General features: G+C 30.2%; 1 protein-coding gene across 9 annotated transcripts in view; it reads right to left on the reverse strand.

The window, feature by feature from the left end:
* Nucleotides 1-19,801, reverse strand: part of LOC142321826 (CREB-regulated transcription coactivator 1-like) — a 211,175-nt gene that overhangs the window by 52,033 nt on the left and 139,341 nt on the right. For 6 of the 9 annotated variants that reach the window (XM_075360258.1, XM_075360256.1, XM_075360263.1 and 3 more), the window contains 3 exons: nt 17,214-17,264; nt 4,887-5,192; nt 2,349-2,435 (listed from right to left, as the gene is read on the reverse strand). In XM_075360258.1, coding sequence (XP_075216373.1) covers nt 2,349-2,435; nt 4,887-5,192; nt 17,214-17,264 — 444 coding nt within the window. The remainder of the gene's footprint in view (nt 1-2,348; nt 2,436-4,886; nt 5,193-17,213; nt 17,265-19,801) is intronic. The other 3 variants (XM_075360264.1, XM_075360259.1, XM_075360261.1) reach the window with 2 other exon arrangements.

Consider the following 19,801-nt stretch of genomic DNA (forward strand, 5'->3'; position numbering starts at 1 on the left):
CCGAGGGGGGGATTGGGCATCTTCTTATGGTGTTCTCCTAGACAGGTGGCATTCCAGGTGGGATGAATTTGATTAGGGAAGATGGACATATAGGCTAATTAAACGTGTTGTTACTCAGTTTTTGTCGGGTCATGGCTGCTTCAGGTCGTATTTATACACCAGAGAGTGCAGTGAGAATGACTTATGCCCTTACTGTGGCGTCCTTGATGACGTTGAGCACGTAATCTTCATGTGTGATAAGTGGACAAATTCGAAGGTGCAATGGGTGATGGTAACAGGCTTGCTGGACACAAACAACATAATCGATGTCATGCTTGTTAACATTGAGAAGCACGATGTGGTCTCTGAGAATGTAGAGAGCATCAATCCGGGGAAGGGAGCTAGGGAATAGGATGGGAGCCAGCCTGAAGGGATGGGGGGCATCCATCTGCGCAGTGAGATTTGATTATGTTAGACCAGGCTGAGTTAAGCCTGGTCTTGTGAGCTCTGCTGTGTTTCTTGCCCCCCTTTCTTCCAGAGACTCTGTTATGCTTATGGTGGATGTGTATTACTGATGGAGATGGGTTTTAGTCCATGAGAGCCTGACACTACAATCTAAGTGGGTGAATGGTGTCTGTTAGAGATGTTAGAGATTTCACCTCCTCTATGTACTTTTGTCACAAAACTCCATGCCATATTAAATGATCGCAAACTAAAGGTACATGAGCTTGCTGATACTACATATAGCTACAAAAACTATGTCCACTACATTTTAAACAATGTTTTGGGTGTGAAAAAGCTTTTCAGTCAATGGGTGACATCATGCTTTTAAGCCTACCAAAAATGTAATGGACTAAACACTTCTCAAGGATGTTTAGATTTATTTAAAAGTGATTCCATTGAGTTTCTTTGATGTTTTATAACAGTAGATGAAATACGGATTCCCTACTAAAAGCCAGAGGCCAAACAGTGGGTGGAACAGGTGAAAGTATGGCAAAGAAAATGAAAACAGTTTCATTTGAATGAAAAGTCATGACTACAGTTTTTTGGAATTATCGTGGTGCGGTGCTCATAGACTACCTGGAAAAAGGCGGACCATCACTGGGGAGAATTACTCTTCACTACTAGACCAAGTGAAGGTTAATGCTCACATCCGGTCAAAAAAAAAGTGCTCTTTGCATACGATAATCTATCTGCACACATATCTCTGGATAATGTGGCAAAACTCCATAACATATGCTTTAAAATACTTCCACATTTTCCGTTTGCTGTACTTGATTTCCAGTGATACTTCCTGTTCTCAAACCTGAAGAAATAGCTTGCTTGGTGAAGATTTATTTCAACAGTGAGGTCAAAGCTGAAATAAACAGTTATTTTGCAAAGTTGGACAAATCGCATTATACCAAAGGTATTAAAAAGTTGCAAAGTCTCTGATCTACATGTATTGAATTGCAAAGTTCATATATGTAAGTTTGCAAAGTTTTTTACAATGAAAAATTTTATGCTTTCTTTGTCAGATCAACAACTTCTCAAATGATATCATATACTTGAAACAATATATTAATCTTACATTTTTATAAAAATGATTAACAGGGATTAACTGAATTAACTATTATTTAAAAACAATATGAAAAAATGCATCAAAAAGCTAAACTTCTCAGAATTATAAACATGTTCCTGTATGAAATAGCTGAGAAAAACTTCTCCATTTTGTAGGAAAAACATTTATGAGTGATTGAAAATCACAACACCACATATCTGAACTGGATAGCTCTTAATAAAGCCTGATGAAACAAGTTAAGAGCATTGTGATCAGCATTCGCAGTTACCAAGAAGAATTCAAATGGTCACCAATCACCAACTTTTCTTTTTTCTTTTTCTGTTTAGGTTTGTTCTGGAACCACCATAAGGCATTACTTCAGAGGATGAATAAGGATGATATGTATGAATGTAAATCAAGTGCAGTCTTGTACAGTCACAGTCTCAAGTCAACCATTCCTGAAATATGTGGTTAACTGAAACCCAACCACCAAAAAACACTGGTATCCACGACCTAGTATTCAAATCCGTATAAAAGTAACTGCCTCTACTACAATTTGAACCTTAGAACTTTCAACTTCAAAATTAGGCGATTTGCGATGATGAGCTTACCGCTAGACCAACCCGGTGGGTCAACCAATCAGCAACTGCAGAACTCAATGTGTTAGTAGTAATTAATCACTTTAAAAATAGTAATTTATATTAAAATATAAAATAAATAAGTATAATCTGGCATTTAAGTACCAGTAAAATATAAGCACTCTTTAAAAATGCATATTATGATACCTATCAATAATTAAATGAAAAAATCTCCAACTCAATTAATTTACCTTGACTGCAAGGCCAGGTGAATTTTGGGGACTTGGTCTGTTCACAGGTTGGGGCGACCGATATGAATTTAAGGAATTCACTATATTCTGTAACAAATAAAAAATAAAAGCTGAGAAACTTTTTAAATATTTTAAAATACTTTACAATTTAGACTACTTCAATAAATTCTACACTTTAGAGCAGAGTAAAAATACATGACTATGAACTGGAATAATTCTATTTGTCAAATAACTAGTTCACCATAATTGATAATTAGCAGTGATTAATATTCTGTTTTGATTGATGGTATCTATTTTTGACAACATTTTTTGTGTTTTAAAGTTTGCAAAAAAATGAATGTTATCTTTTTTCTTTTAGTTATTAAGTTACAACGTAATAAATTCTTCAAAATTTCATTTATTAACCTACCTTAAATGCAACTTTCATTTCTACTAATAGAAGTTTTCCTTTTTTTTATTTTTTGCTTCCTTAAACAGTTTCAAAAAATTTTCTCTATTGCCAACATACCAGACAGGAGTTAATTGGATTCAATACTGAATATATTTATAAAATCTGTAACACATCTTAACTATGAACCGAAGTTTTACAATCCCTAGAATTTTAAAATAATTTTCTTAAAACTCTTTACAGTAATTAAATCAAATAATGGACAAAATTAACAGTTACTGAAAAACAATTTAAACCCATAAAAATTTATGAGAAATTTAGAAACAGTTATTCTAATGACTAGGATTATTAGTGTTGTCATTTTTTTCTGATTCAATTCATATCACAATTCTTTTAATGTATGCACTCCGATGACATAGCTCATTCAGATATTACAATTATAATTACCAAAAAACTTAATGACAGTGGTAAGTCTAACACACTTTCAGGCACACTATATAAGGGGAAAATAATAGATAACGGGTGTATAAATTAGAAAAAAATCATATAATAAATAATTTTTATTATAATTTAAAACTGAAATTTTAAAAGTTATAACCAAAACGTATAACTCTGCTTAGGATGTCCAATGAATTTATTTCTAATTTGAATGTATCACATTCAATATAGTAGGGAAGTATTTTGAAGATAATTATATTTTTGTGTTAAAAATAAAATAAAATAAAAATTAAATAATTAAAAAATAATAATTAAATTTTTTAATTACTTCATTTTTATCTTTGTTTTAACTTAACTGATTAATCTTTGTAATTTTATACAATTTTATGTTTTTATCTCTTGTTTTGACTATAATTTTAAAAAAGTTTTAATTTAAATAAAAGTTTTAACAATTTTTTATATAAGATTTAAAAGTATGATAAGTTAAATTTAACCTAAAGATTTTTAATAAAATTTAATTTGTTTAGAAATATTTTTAACATAAAATTATAGGTGAATAACTGTTATGCTATCATGGATTGCATGTTTATGATGTTTTTGTAATATATATATATATATAAATGTATAGAACTGATGATGCAAATCAAGTTCATGAAAGCACTTCTGTTTGTGTAATGAAACAAGGTAAATCATCCTATTTCAATTATTCTGTACTTAGGGTTGATCTATTAAATGCAAGTAATATATATATATATATATATATATATATATATATATATATAAACAATAAGGCAATACCAACTTTAAACATGGTCAGTTCAATAATTCATACATGAACTGTGAAAGTAGTCAATACTATAAATTATTCAGCAATGTTATCTGTAAGTACATGTAAAATACATTAAAGTATTTATCTATGTTTAATGAAATTTCATGAAGTACAACAAAAGTTTGTATTTAAAAATTTCTAACAGGTTTTCTTTTAAATGATTATGAAGCATGTAATGATTAAAAAGAAAAATCTATTGATTTCATTATGCAACAAAATCATGTAAATGATGTCAACTTATAATCTTCATAACTGATTGCATACCTTTAGTCTTATCCTACCTGGCTTTATTATTAGCATAAATTATCAATTTATTAATCACAACTTTCTGAGCCTGTAAATTTTGTATAAACAGTCATGCTTGTATTTAAAATACTGATATTAATTTTGATCTTTTACCATATAAAATCACCAAGAAAAAAGAATATAACATTTAATAGTTAAGTAAATTACATATTTTGCGATTGTAGAAAATTAATTGCAAATTTTTTATTAAATATTTTTGGACCACAATAAACATAAATGAGTTACCACAAATTGTAATTATACAATCAGGTTGTTTGTCTCAGAATATTTCATTTTATGCCATTATCGTTAAAAAGGAAGTTATGAGTAAACAAATAATGTTTAACCAAACAGGTAATAATTCTCAAATTCCTAATATAGGAAAATTCCACACTTCTGCATAATTAAGAGTCATTTTTATTGAAAAATTTCTGAAATAAGACCAATCAAGTTCAAAAAGCCAATTTTTAACAGGTCATACAGTATTTTTTTCTAAATTTATTTTGTAAGCATGAAAAATGATTAATTAATCATTCAGGAAGGAACACATCTAAAAAAATAATTAGGTAAACGTGATGATATAAAAAAAAAATATTACCACAGACGAAGGTGGAGTTGTTTGGCCATGTGGACTAAGGGGTTGCTGAGGGGGTGGTGGCTGAGGTGAAGGTGAAGTTTGATAGACAAACTGGTGTTGTTGTGGTGACTGCTGTTGCTGCTGCTGCTGCTGCTGTTGTTGTTGTTGTTGTTGTTGTTGTTGTTGTTGTTGGTGGTGGTGTTGATGCTGATGCTGGTGCTGTTTTGATGGTGATGACTGTTGCGTGGTTTGTTGCTGTTGCGACTGCTGCTGCTGATGATGATGCTGATATGATGAACCATCAACATTATTTTCAACAGTAACACCCTGTAAACGCATGGATAAATTGATTAAACATAAAAGTACTGAGAAAAAAACAATTACTTCAATGAAACTTTAGATGAAATTGTAATGACTTACCTACAGCAGGATTCATAATGAGTTAAGCTATTCACAATTACATTACAAATTATTATTAATAATAATATTTAACAACAAATTAATACTTAACAACAGAATATTATTTACTAAAGAGTATATTTTTCAAGAAAATTTTATTCTTATTTATTTTATAGCTGTTATGAGTGTTACAGTTATAGCTTTAAAATGAAATATATTAATGCTTTGTAGATAAAGGGCAATTATTAAAATTAATTGGCTCATGCATACAGTTACTGTTTGATCAATTTTTCTACTCTATGCAGATTGTTCATAACAATTTCTTTTATTAAAAAAACTCTGATAAAAAAAAATTAATAACTATTCATCTATAAAAGAAATTCAAATATAGATGAAAAGATATACTGAAACCATTAATACTATACCATTAAAACCATACCTAAAACAAGACAATGTACGAAGTTATTAATTCAAATTTTATCAGAGGGATCAAAATAACATAATAAAACCAAAAGAATAATGAATTTAAAAAAAACACTCGTTTATTAATAATCACTCATAAGATCAATCATTTACAACTGAAAGAGGTGTGTATGATAATAAAACAACTGTTATTTTGCTGTGTATATCCAGCACATTATCAACAACTATAGAAAGAAACCAGAGATCCTGTTAACGATTATGAATAAATTAATAACTGTTTAAAGCAATAAGTTCTAGGCTGTACTGTACAAGATATACTGAAATGTTTGATAATGTCTTGATTCTGAACATGTGGTATGTGTTTAAATCAACTATTTCATTACATCATTTTTGGAGGTAGGATTTTTGTTATAACTACATGAGTTGTATTACTACTTCATACAACTCATACCCTTGTACTTACTTATAGTTATTATATAACCTTGCAGTTACTTATTTTGTAAATTTCACTAATCATGGCTTTTTCTGATTATACTAAGATTATAATTACCCTATATTACAATCCGTGTGAAATATTTACAAATGAACATAATAAAAATTTGTTATATGTAACAAATTCTATGTTTTGACACACAACAAAGCATTTCTAGAGGTACACATTTCTCAGTTATCAGCAAATAAGAAATTTACTTATAGTCTTAGTTTAAAGCTGATAGTTTTACATGTAGTTAAAATGTAACAATTTACAAATGGAAAAAATTGTAATTAAATCAAAAGAAAATTGAAAAATCTTACAATACAAAAAACAAACATGCATTCATTCAATAAAACTTTTTTTAAAAAAGTATTCAGGAAAATTACAAGTAATGTGATAAGATTATCAATTGCATTTTGATAAAAATGAGAATTGAGACTGAACACATTTTTTAAATTGGCCAGAACACAATTCCATTTTAGTGCTGGAACAATACTCTAACTTTATATTATTAAGAACATTGATAAAACATACAGAGAAGTAAAAGATAAAAAAAAGTCCCTATGACATAAAATTTCTTTAAGAAATAATGTATATAATCAATCAGTTAATATGTAACTAAAACATGAGATTTTAGTCTTGATACTTGGCAACATTAATTGTGTTACCAAATATATAAACCCACAACAATACAGTATTATTTAACACTGCTGGGAAGCATTCAAACTTTAGATACAAAAAGCAAACCATAAGAGCAAAACAAATGGTTACATGTACATCCGAGGGCTGTTTATTTTACAACCTCCAAAGAGCTATAAAAAAAGACACATTGAAATAACAAAATGAATTTATTACTAAATATTGAGTAGTACCTAACTTATTTTTCTACATAATTACTAAAACCATTGAGGCATATGTTGTATCTAGACACCAGCTTTTTGATGCCCTTTTTCAAAGAAGTTAGCCGCCAGTGAGGTATGGTAAGTCTTGACAGCCATCTGAAGTTCTTCTTTTGTTGCAAAGTGTTGTCCACCCAACTATGCCTTCAATTCTTGAAAGATGTGAAATCTGGACTATACAGTAAATGGTCGAAAACTTCTAACTTGAATTATTTGAGGTCTTGCGTCATGTTGGCAAAGTGCAGTCGCAGATCAAAACCACACCGGATGAGGGCATGCCTCTTCATTTATTCTGAATCGCTTTGTGGACGTAACGTAAAGATTCGTAATAACTTCTTTGTTATTGATATCTTCTGCTTCATAAAGCCCACCAACAAGACACCTTTATGGTTACAAAAAAATGTAGCCATTGCTTTCCTGTCACTCAGTGTCTGTTTGAACTTTTTCAGCTTGTTTGGAGAAGAAAGTGATGCCATTCGCTGCATTTTGTCATCATCAGTTAAAATTTTTGGGATCCAACGTGCACACGGTTTCTCGTATCCTAGGTCTTTAGTCACGTCACAATTGTGAAATTTCTGGGATTTCTGCAGAAAATTCACTTATGTAAATCTTCATTTGTCACAAACAAAATCACCAACACGCTCAACCAAGTACACAGTAGAAACAGATATGCATCCTAGCCCACCTTCATCAAGGACATCTGTTCTCCCTTCTTTAAATTCCCTATACCATTCCCATACACTACCATCACTCATAAAGTTTTCACCATACACTAGGCTTAATCTGGATGGATTTCAGCAGCACTACATCCTTCTGCTTGCAGAAAACGTATCACACTTCGCAACTCACACTTTGCGAGAGCATCGATCATAGCAGCCATGTTCAATTGCCTGTAGCTCGACAGACTGATGCAATGGCAGAGGTTGTTGTTTGGGGGGGGGGGGGGTGCAATCACACAATGCTCCCGCTTATCTCTTGTTTACTTAAATGCATGATCAGATGTTAAAAAATAAAACAGCCCTTATACACGAATGTTCTCTGTAACTGCACATGTGCACGCGCTCACACACATACACAGAGAGAGAGAGAGAGAGAGAGAGAGAGAGAGTGTGTGTGTGTAAATTTACTAAACCAAACAAACAGCTAAAATTTTACTGAGGCAAAACTAATTCAGAATTAACATATCAAATTAGGGTGACAAAAAATCATACAGTATAACAATTACACAATAATGTAAAAATACAGTCAAAATTATTGGTCTTGTGTTATAGTTATAATTTATTAACGAAGGAAATATGATTAATTATTAAGGAATCCTCCTCTTCATAATTATTAATTGTGTAAGGGAATCTTTCTTAACATTTACGATGTGCAGTAAGTAAACATTCATTAAAAAATCTTTAAATAAAAATTATGTCATCATATTTATCATTATAAAATTAAAAAGCCATTTTTAGACAGTTAAATATACACACTGTGTTTATTCACTCATGGAATTTATAAATTTTTGTTTTAAATATATGGGGGTCATTCAAATATAAACCAGAATCTTGCCTGGCGAACTGAGGAACAACAGTGAATGTGGTGGGGCATTGTGGGTAGTTAGTTGGACACATGTGAAAGGGAGCGGCCAGCCAGCCACACATGTAGGTCATGTTCGCACATCAAGAGCAGAATGTCTGAGCAGAAGGTGCCATTGTCCATTGCAGAATGAATTATAATCAGATTTCTTGCCAACCAAGGTGTCAAATCCTCTGAAATTTGACTCAACTTCAGAGTCAGTTCAGAGATGCTACCCTGTCAAAAATTCAAGTGTTTGGGCCAAAAAATGATGAAGTGGCCATGATACAGTAGGGAATGAAAGTCATGAATGTTGTCAATAATGACAATATTAACACTGACAACATTCAGACTGTTCGTGATCTTGTGGAAGGTGACCACCACTGAAATTACATCAGAGATGAGCATAAGTGTTAGGAGAGTGCGTATAATGGTTGTCAAACCCTCTTGGATACAGCAGTGTCAGTAATGTTGATATCACATCTTCTCACTGAGGCACAGAGGAATGTCAAGAAAGACAGATGTCTTTCTTGACATTCTTGAAGCTGCTAACAGATGTTAGCAGCTTCTGAATTGCTTTGAGGAAGAATGAGAGAAATTTTTCTCTCATTCTTCCTCAAAGATTTTTCATCATGATGAAAAATGAGTCCACCAATACACTCCAGAAAACAAGAGAACAGGTATGGAGAGGAGAAAAAGTGAGAAGGGGTCACTAATCAAGGCAAGAAACACTTGTCAGCTGGAAAAGTTTTGGCAACTGTGTTTCAGGACACAAAATGTATGTTGCTGATATTTTCCTGCATGAACAAAAGGCGGTAAATGTGGTATACTACTGCCAGTTGTTGGATGACATCAGGCTGCTTATTGCAACCAATGATGCTGGCAATCGATTCACAACTTCTTCCTTCTCCATGACAATTCTCAGCCGCATACAGCAGCTCAGACTGGCGATAAACTACAAAAATTCATTGGACATCTTTTCAACACCCATTGTACAGTCGATACTTGTCACCGTATGATTTCCACATATTTGGTTTGTTGAAAGCTTTAAGAGGGGAAAGATTTAAAGATGATGCCCCAGTCGAGCATTATATGTACAATTGGTTGATGGGGCAGCCATCTTGTTTATTTGATGAGGTGATTAGAAAGCTACCTACCCGGTGTAGAAAATGTATTTCTGTTGACGGAAACTATGTAAAAGAATAGGGCAATTTATTTGTAATTTTATCTAATATTCATAAAGCTATTAAGACAAATTTCGGTTTATATTTGAATGATCCTCAAAATGTACAAAATTTAATCAATATTGCAGCTGTTAATATTGTTGGTAATTCATGATGTAACTATTTCTCGAATGCTTTATTTTAATTTTGAATGTTCATTTTTGCACAGTTTTTCCAGATTTTTTATGTATAAACAGCTTTAAAATGCTATTTACTGGTCCTTTATTTCATTGTCATTTTTTTTTTTATTTACTGCCATTTTCTTAAAATGTTTTTCCAATATCAAAATGATTTTTGATTTGACTCAAAATTGCAAAATTTTTCTTTATATTTTGTTTTAAATAAAAGTCAGATTTCCTTTATTTGTTTTTGGCTGACTTTACTTCATCAATTTTTTCAGAATTAAGTTAAATACAAACTTTTTTAAAAGGTGTAAATTTGTTTATTGGTAATATATAAAGTAAGAGGGGTGTTTTTAAAGTACCGTTTTGAAATTCCGCCGCTGCTACGCTAACGTCAGTATTCCACAAATGTGCAGTGTCCCGCATCTGTTGGCAAGCCACAGACACCGTTACGGAAATATTCAACTGTGTTTACGTTTGTATTACAATGCCTCTGCTGATCAAGAATTCCCATGACTGTGAAATATGTGGTGTGATTCATCTTCTTAGTGTTAAAGGCGTGAAAGCGGCTGAAATTTATCGTCAGTTCAGTAAAGTGTATGGAGAAAACATTATGAGCGATGAAGTGGTACGAAAATGGGTTGAAGCTTTTAAAGATAGCCGCCAGTATGTTCATGATGAGAAAAGGAATGGTCAACCTTTTATCATTATTGAAGATTTGGTGCAGAAAGTTGACGAAAAAGTGAGAGAGAACAGACACTTTGATTTCTTTGCTATCTGACGAGTTTCCTCAAATTTCAAAAAGTGTTGTCTATGAAATTATGACCGAATGCTTAAATAATCAAAAATTGTACTCACACTGGGTACCAAAAATGTTGACTGAAATGCACAAAACCAAATGTTTAGACAGTGTGTTGACTTTTCTTGAGAGGTACAATGTAAATTTTTTAAGACAAATTGTCACAGGCAATGAAACATGGGTGGCTTACGTTTCACTGGAATCGAAGCAGCAATCCATGGAGTGGTGGCATTCAACATTACCCATACAATTTCAGCCTGGAAAATCATGTGTATGGTGTTTTGGGTCAGGAAGGGGGGGGGGGGGAGTGTTACTGGTGGAGTTTTTGCCTTGTGGTGACACAATAAACTGTACGACGTATTGTGAGATCTTAAAAAAACTGCGCCGTGCAATCCAAAAAAAGGGTGACTTTGCTAAAGCAAAGGGATCCCTTTGCTTCATGACAATGCCCATCCACATGCGGCTAATCAAACTCAAGAATTCATTGCATCACCTGGCTGGAAACAACTTAATCACCCTCCATACAGTCCCGATCTAATGCCCAGTTACTAACACTTGTTCCTGCATTTGAAGAAACATCTGGGTGGTCAGTGCCATGACGACGATGATGGTGTCAAAGCAACCGTGTTGCAGTGGTTATTAAGTCAGGCAGCAGACTTCTATGACGACGGTGTTCAATAACTGGTTGCACGATACAAGTGCTTTAATATTGGTGGCAATTATGTTGAAAAGTAGATTAAAGTACTGGCTTTCATGTAAAAATAAAATAGTTAAGAATAGTGAACTTGTTCTTTTTTCTATTTCAAAACTGTACTTACTTTAAAAGCATGCCTTGTAAATTTACATCAAACTTAAAAATGTTTGTTTTTCAACTTCATTTTTTAGATGTAAACAATATTTTCTCAGGAAATACTGGTAATACAGTTCTGGGACGCATTATTTTTATTTTTAAATTTTCAAGTTAAAATACATAAAAAAAACCACCAATTTTGTCATTATTTATGTTCTAGAAATTTCAGTGTAGTTTCATTTTACCATTGGAGCAGAAATCAGAGTCAATTTTTTTTTGTAACTGCTGAAATGTTTCAGAATATATGTTTTCCTTTATCACTACTAGAACATATCCTGAAATTATTTGTATATTTTCATCAAACAATGTATATTTTTATAGATGTTATACTAGGATAAGTTCTAATTATGTGGAAATGAGAGTGAATAGTTTCGTTCACTGTCTCTCTCTCTCTCTCATCAAACTATTTTGTTATTGAATTAAGGCAAATGCCCCTCAGACATTTATTTGTTCACATGTACACTAAAACAGAAAGTACGGAACAGTTTTAGGCATACTAGTGCACACAAGGTTCCTCTAAGTAACTTCTTACATTAATTAATTCAATAGTAAAAAAAATATAAAACACAAACTATGTAAATTAATAATTTTAGAAAAAAATACACATTAAGTTATTACGTGTGTGCTTGTATATTAATAAGATACAAATTTTAGCCCAATTACTTTATATAACTAATCTGTTTTCCTAAAATATAATGCATTTCTATTTCTATTAACTTGTTCTGAGAATAGCACACAGGCTTGTTTTAAACAATAACATACAAAGAATTTGTAATGCATTGGAGCCTCTCTAGAACTGCTTTATAAGAAATTAGCATAACCACGGTAATTTTTTCATTATTTCCTACAAGATCAATTTCAAGATGCAATAAATTTCTTAATTAAAATATCAGGTAAAATGATTAAATATAATCATAAATAGTCTGTAAAAAGTTAAAGTATAAAGTGAGATTTTTCCCAGCTATTCCAGTCAAGTTATGATACTAATTTTTTTTTTTAAATTTCAATCATTTTAATTTGTATTTGTATCTTTTGGTAAAATGATCCCATTTTATTGAAAGCCAATAATCAAAATTATGAATTTTTTCTTCACATTTTTATGCAAAAATAAAGATGACAACAATGTCATGTTTTACTTTTCTTCTTTTTTTTTCATTTTTTTTTTTTTCATAACTACCATACTTGCTAACCCCAACCGGATTTTTTGATTGATTACCATAATTGCACTATTTACCATTCTTGCAGCATAGCTCTACAGATATGATGCCAGGAAAGTAATATGTTGCTGTTATTGGTTTGTTCTTAATAGTGGAAAAGTAATTACATGAGAAATGTCACTTAAGATATTTTTTTTGCAGTGGGGGGAAATTTATGATGAACATTTATTGTAAAATTATCATTAAATCTAAAAAAAAATAAAAAATGTTTAAAAAAATTGGTATTTTTTAAATTTTTTCTGCTCACCACCTTCTAAGAAATCTTTTTTTGATTTTTCTGCTTTTATTATTCAAACGGAAGAAACTAAAAAACCAATAAAAAGATTTCTTTTTTCAGGTTAGGAGGTGAATTATGATGAAATTTGATTGTAATATTACTACAAGTTTATTATTTAAACTTTTCATAATAGTAAAAGTCTGCTCCCCCAGCACCAATTCTGCCCTAAGCATATTTTTTTGTTGCTTGCACACTACTATGCCTAGGAAGGCATTAAAAACATATTGGGTAAAAATTATGCAATAAATAAAATAATAGCTTTTTCACGTTTTGGGGAAGGGAGAATTTTGGGGCAAATTTTTTAAAAAATGGTAAGATAAGGATGCATGTATGTACTGAAAGCTTAATATAAAATGGAATTATTTTAGCAAACTTTTGAGAAAATTTACCCCAAACCCTCCCTCCCACAGATATTGACCTTAAAATAATAAATTTCTCCAAATTCACAACAATCTGTACAAGATTTCATCAAATTGCTTTATCCAATCAAAAATTATTAGGCTTCAAATACACCAACACACATGCATATGAACATTACCACTTTATTGTTTTTTTTTTTGGGGTGGTTTCTGGGTAATAAAACATCAAGATATGCAAAAAAGACCAACCCGATTTTTGAGAGATTACCATACTTGCACTATTTACCATTCTTACAGCATAGCTCTAGAGATATGATGCCAAGAAAGTAATATTTATTTCTAATATTATGATACATAGTTAAAAAAAACTATATACTCGTGTAAAACTAATGAAAGTTGAATGACAGGACTAATGTTTTGTGTTCTTAAAAAATGAATTTTTTTTTCATTTTGGGGGCTCCCATACTCAAGGAGAAGCATTTGGGTAAAATTAATTTTTAACAAAATAATTCTTAAGTGGTGATAATACGGGTAAATAAAAAAAAAGATCTTTCAAATCGTATAAAAAATACATACACAATACACCCATAATTCTAAATAAAGATTTAGAAAAACATTTTTTAAATAGAAAATTTTTGGCTAATTTATTTTCTTCAAAAAATACCAGAGGAAGAGCTAAACAAATTAAGATTGTTACATATTAAATGCAATGGGTAACTTGCAAAATAGATTTCAATTTTAAATACATTAAAGAAACAATTTTTTTAATTTATAAAATATTTTTTGTTACCATAGACCATTGTGGAATGCATAAAAGGTTTTCATAGTGATTTGAAGGCCTATTGATGTAGAAAATGCACATGCAAAAACTCCCATTAACTGTTTTTCTGAAGCAAGAAGTTGTTAAAAAAAGATAAATAAACAGCCATTTTTTGGGGAGAGGGAATATGAAATATAATTTTTTGGTAATTTGTGATCTTGATAAAAAAACTTCAATTTTTGTAAAAAAAAAAAAAAATTTGCTTAAGTGCCCCAGTAATGATGTGAAATTTTTTTTTGGCCAAAACTACCCCACTCCTTTTTCCAATTCTTACAAAAATGTAATATTTTATTTCTACCTGTCTACTAAGTTTGAAGAAAATCAGTCAACAGGGTCCAGAGTTACAAGACCAAATACAGGCCAGCATACATACGAGGTCTGTAAATAAATTAACGAGACTAGTTTTTTTTTGGCAGCCAATGTGGCAACACTGTAAAGCTACTAGTAAACATATGGTTACATGAACACCTGATTTATATTAGGTATTAATATTTTTAATCTATTGTTGCCATGTGAGACATAAACAAGCTTTTTGTGATATGAGTTTTTGTTCAGCGTTACAAAAATGGGTGATACTAATTATGAGCAATGTTGTGCAATCAAGTTTTACGTACAACTCAGTGAGAATGCTACTGAAACTTTTTCAAAATTGTAAAGGGTATGGAGATGAAGCTCTGTCACAAGCCCAAGTTTTTGGGTGGTTTAAAGCATTTCCAGATGGTCAGGAATCAGTTGCGGATGATCCACGCTCTAGAATACCATTAACATCAAAAAGCAACAACAATGTTGAGCAAATCAGAGGCTTGATATGGTACAACCAGCGATTAACTGCCAGAATGATTGCAGAACAGTTGAATTTGAATTATACCACAGTCCATAAAATTTTGACAAACGAATTGGACATGAAAAAAGTCTGTAAAATTTTCCCAAACAACCTCACTGTTGGACACAGGAAAACAACAGGGTGGAAGTGTGCTACGACCTTCTAGGGAAAATTGAAACTGATCCTGATTTAAAAAAAAAAAAATATATTAATGGTGATGAATCTTGGATTATTTGACTACAACCCAGAAACAAAACACCAGAGCAAACAGAGGCATACTTCAAACTCACAACCTCCAAAAAAAAGCAAGAAAGGAGCTAATCAAAACCATGCTAATTTGTTTCTTCGATAGTAATGACATTGTCTATAAGCAGTTTCTGCCTACAGGACAGTCTGTAAATCAATATGTTTACCCAGAAATTCTTGAAAGACTGTGGAAAAGAGTTGCCCGCGTGAAACCAGCCATCAAAGGCGACTGGATGCTGCATCATAACAATGCACCTTGTCAGACTATACTCTCAATTAATGAGTTTTTCGCAAAGAAAAACATTACTGTAGTTCCTCAATCACCTTAATCATCTAATTTGAGTCCCTGCGACTTTTTCCCGTTCCTGACTTTAAAAAACACCTCAAAGGACACCAGTTTTGAACAATAGAAAACAAAAAAAAATGTAACTGAACATCTGAAGAATATTCCGGTTTCTGAGTTCCAACACTGTTATAAAGGGTGGGAAAACCATTTGAAGCATTGCGTGGCTTTCCAAGATAACTATTTCAAAGGTTCTGGAGTCCACGTATAATTGGACTGTAAATAAAAAGTTTTTCTGAAACAGTCTCATTACTTTATTTACAGACCTCATATGTAAGTCAGTCTGACAAAAATAGATTTTTGGACTTGGGAGCGTTGGAATAAAAAATGTTCAAAGATTATTTGCATTAAATTTAATTTTTTTTTGTTAATGTTTTTTTTTAAACGTCTTCTTAAGGAACAAACCAAAAAAAAGCCAATATTTTTGTAGTTCCTTTTTATACCGATCTATATGCTTTCCTGTTATAACTATAGTAGCATCTCTCTAACTGGGAAAGTAAAAGTGCCTAGTTCAAAACATCTTATATGACTGGCAAAGAGTATTTACAGGGTCTAAATTAAAAAACAAATCAATTAAAAAACTCTAGACCTAAATACACCCTTGAAGTATGGGTGAATGAAAACTGTCCCAAGAAATTGAACTACGTTATTACAAATTGTTATTTCTCTTTAAGCACTGACTTGGGAGAAAGATAATAATAAAATAATAAATGGATTTGTCATAATAACAAGTACATTATTTTATAATAAAAAAAATCAAATAATTATAAAAAACAGTCAAAGAATTTTTTATGTTATTTTACTACACTTATAGATAAAATATTAATTTATAATGTAATTTTATAAGAAAATATTAAGAAAAAGAATGAAACTTTCAAAGGATGGGCAAAAAGGATAATCAAAGTTGACTTATTGTATTCTCTAAAAGGGTGTTAAAAAAAAGCCAAAAAACCATTAAATTCGATACATTAGAACACTAAAACGTTGTAACATACAAATAAATTCCTGTTCATTTGATTATATTTATGGTCCTAAAATTTCAACTTATATTCAAAGATCTTTGGTATATAAATTTTAATAGCGCTTATTGATTTGGTTAATTAGAAATTTTATCAGATTGAAAATTTTAATTTTAAAAATCCTGTTAAAGGAAAATAAGATACAATTTAAACCAAAAATGAAGCAGGGGCTCAGTATCAAAAATATTATCTGTCTTCTAAACAAAAAAAGGAAAGAATTATAGTTATATAAATAATTCTAATAGTTTACAGTGACCTTAAATAATATTTATGATCAAAATTTCTGATACTAGGAGTAATAAATCAAATAATGGGCTTGTTTTCGATTATAAAAAGACACTGAACTATACAATTTTATTACAGCAGTAAAAATTGACTGAAAAAAAATATGATTAATGGCTAAATTTTAAAAAAAATATCAAATATAGTAATTTAAATAATTAGATTTTCTAGCATTTAAAATTTTATTTTATATATGTGTATATATAACTGACCTTACATGTATGAAGGAACCTAGAGTTGACAAGAGGCACTGAGAGGTGATTCTGTAAAACAGGCACACACACAAGCAATAAGCAACATTTACGTTCCAACTATGCTACTCTAAATACATACGACAAGAATAATATAAGAATCTCACCCACATTATTAATGTTAAACTCATGTAAATTTGTATTAACATTAAATAATTATTATAAATGTTTTTTAAAAAGTATCCAAGATAAAAGAACACGAGTAATTATGATAAGACTAAATTAGAACACCACAATGCTATAAGACCATTACAATGAAAGCAAACCTTTCTTGTAAATTATTTTTTTAAATTAATGAAATAATGAACTTTATTTCTGTTCTGTAGAAATATTTTCTGTGTTCCACAAAAACAACCAAAAAGATGAACATATTGACTGAAACAAAACTAAAATAAATTCGGAAAAGTTTTTTTTTAATAAACATTTTAGTAATTAGGTACTTAGTGTAGGAAATGAATAAATTTGTTTATAGTTTGGATATTGGGGAGGAGATAAATGTGATTTTAACTATTTAAAAACCTTTTGTACAAAATAAAATTATTTACCAGATTAGAAAATGTTAATTTTTACATTAATTTATTAAGAATTCAGTTAAACAATAAGATGTTTATTTTTTTCTGAAAGGTAGAATAATGCAACTTTTAACCCTTTTTATGCAATTTTCAAGCTTATAATTTCCTAAAAAAATTTCAAAAAGGCATATAATACCTGAATTTCAACCCTACCAATCCACCAGCTTGTGTAATAGAGAGCATTATACACATCTTGCTATAACATTTTCTGTAACAATTCAATAAGTTTTTGAGTTTTGTTAAATATGCTCCTCTCCTGTAATTCTCATTAAAAAAATTATACTGCATTACAAAGTTTTCAAAAATAATACATCTAGAAAAATGTTTATTTGACCAAAACTTTAAAAAAAAGATAATAAAATATTTTATTTATTTATTATCTATTGTGTAATATGTCTTGCTCCGTATCTTGTAACTTAATATTTTCCTAAAATTTATTCTAAGTTTTAAATGTAGATATAAAAACGTTTCTGGGAATAATTTTATGTAGTAAAATATGATCCTGATAAATATCGGCAAAGTTAAAAGAAATTAAATTTTATTGAACAAAAAGTTGAATTTTTTATTATTTGGTGTGAATGAATAAGCAGCAGGATAGTGTATAATAACATTAAAAGATAAAATATGAAATAAATAAATAGAAATGAAAAGAAAGTTGTAAAGCCATATATTTTTTCAATGTAGTTGATAAAAAAAGAAGTAACTACTTTTACCTTATTTTTTGAGGGTTATTATTATAAATCAAGATGAGAGAAATTCTAATTCTATAAAAATTGCCCAACATGTTGATAAAGAAATTAATTTGAAATTTTGTAACCTTTAAAAAATATTGTATATATATATATACATTCCTAAGAACTTGGTGACAAGGTGTAGTAGACAGGTTGCTAGATGGATCTGAAGAGGAACTTTGTTCAGATGTAAGAGCAGAAATACATAATGCAATACATAGGATTGCAAAGCAGCCCTCTGATTCTGGAAAGTAAAGGGATTCCTTTTAGAAAGGGATTTCTAAAAGCTTGGAACTTAAAAAAGTTATTCTTTATATTAACTTTGAAGAACACTAACATATTAATAAATGAGTTAGAAAATGTTTATTAAACAAAATTCTCAAACAGAGACTCATCTTTTAATCCTTAAATAATCTTCACTTTCAATATTTAAAAGTATTACTTGTGCAGTAAAAATATTTTTTAGGAGGAAAATCTCAAAACTCAGATTGAGAAAGCTGGTTCTTAATATATTCATTTGAACATCTTTTAAGCACAATTTGATAAGAAATTGGTTGTTATAATGAACAGAAATGAAATTATTTTCATTCAAAACTTATAAAAACAATAAAAAAGAAAGCATAAATAGGAGGTTCCAATTCTTGATATAATTTCTGAAACCATAATTTTTATTACTTTAAACTCATTTTACATACATCAGTTCTTTTCTTTCTTTAGAAAAAACATGCATATCATTAGTGTAACATTAATTGTGGATGAGATAAGTAAGAAAAAACATAAAAAAAATAAAGAAAACATATTAAACACTAAAACGTGCTTGAATTAATAATAATTAGAGCTACAGAACAGCAATACATAAACAAAATACTACCACAATCAATTGTCTAATATTACTTATTGGATCAGATATGGGGTAAAAACAAAACTTGTAACAAAAATTATGATTGTAATTACAATTCAAACATATCAACATATAGATGTTAATTAACATGATAATATCAAATACAAAAATGATAAATCAAAATATTACTGAATGAAAAGTGATTTAAATTCTTAAAACACAGCAACTACATACATACATTAAATACAACCAACACTACTGAACTCTCTCAGGAGATATTCTACAGCCAAAAATAAGAAAAAAGTAATATAAACGTAGGTCAGAAAACGGTTCATTAGGAAGTTTCGGCTTGCCAAACATTTAACACAGATTTCTGCTCCCTCTGTGAAATTAATCCGCATTAAA

This window comes from Lycorma delicatula, chromosome 3 (assembly GCF_047948215.1).
Source record: "Lycorma delicatula isolate Av1 chromosome 3, ASM4794821v1, whole genome shotgun sequence".
In the NCBI taxonomy this organism is placed as follows: Eukaryota; Metazoa; Arthropoda; class Insecta; order Hemiptera; family Fulgoridae; genus Lycorma; species Lycorma delicatula.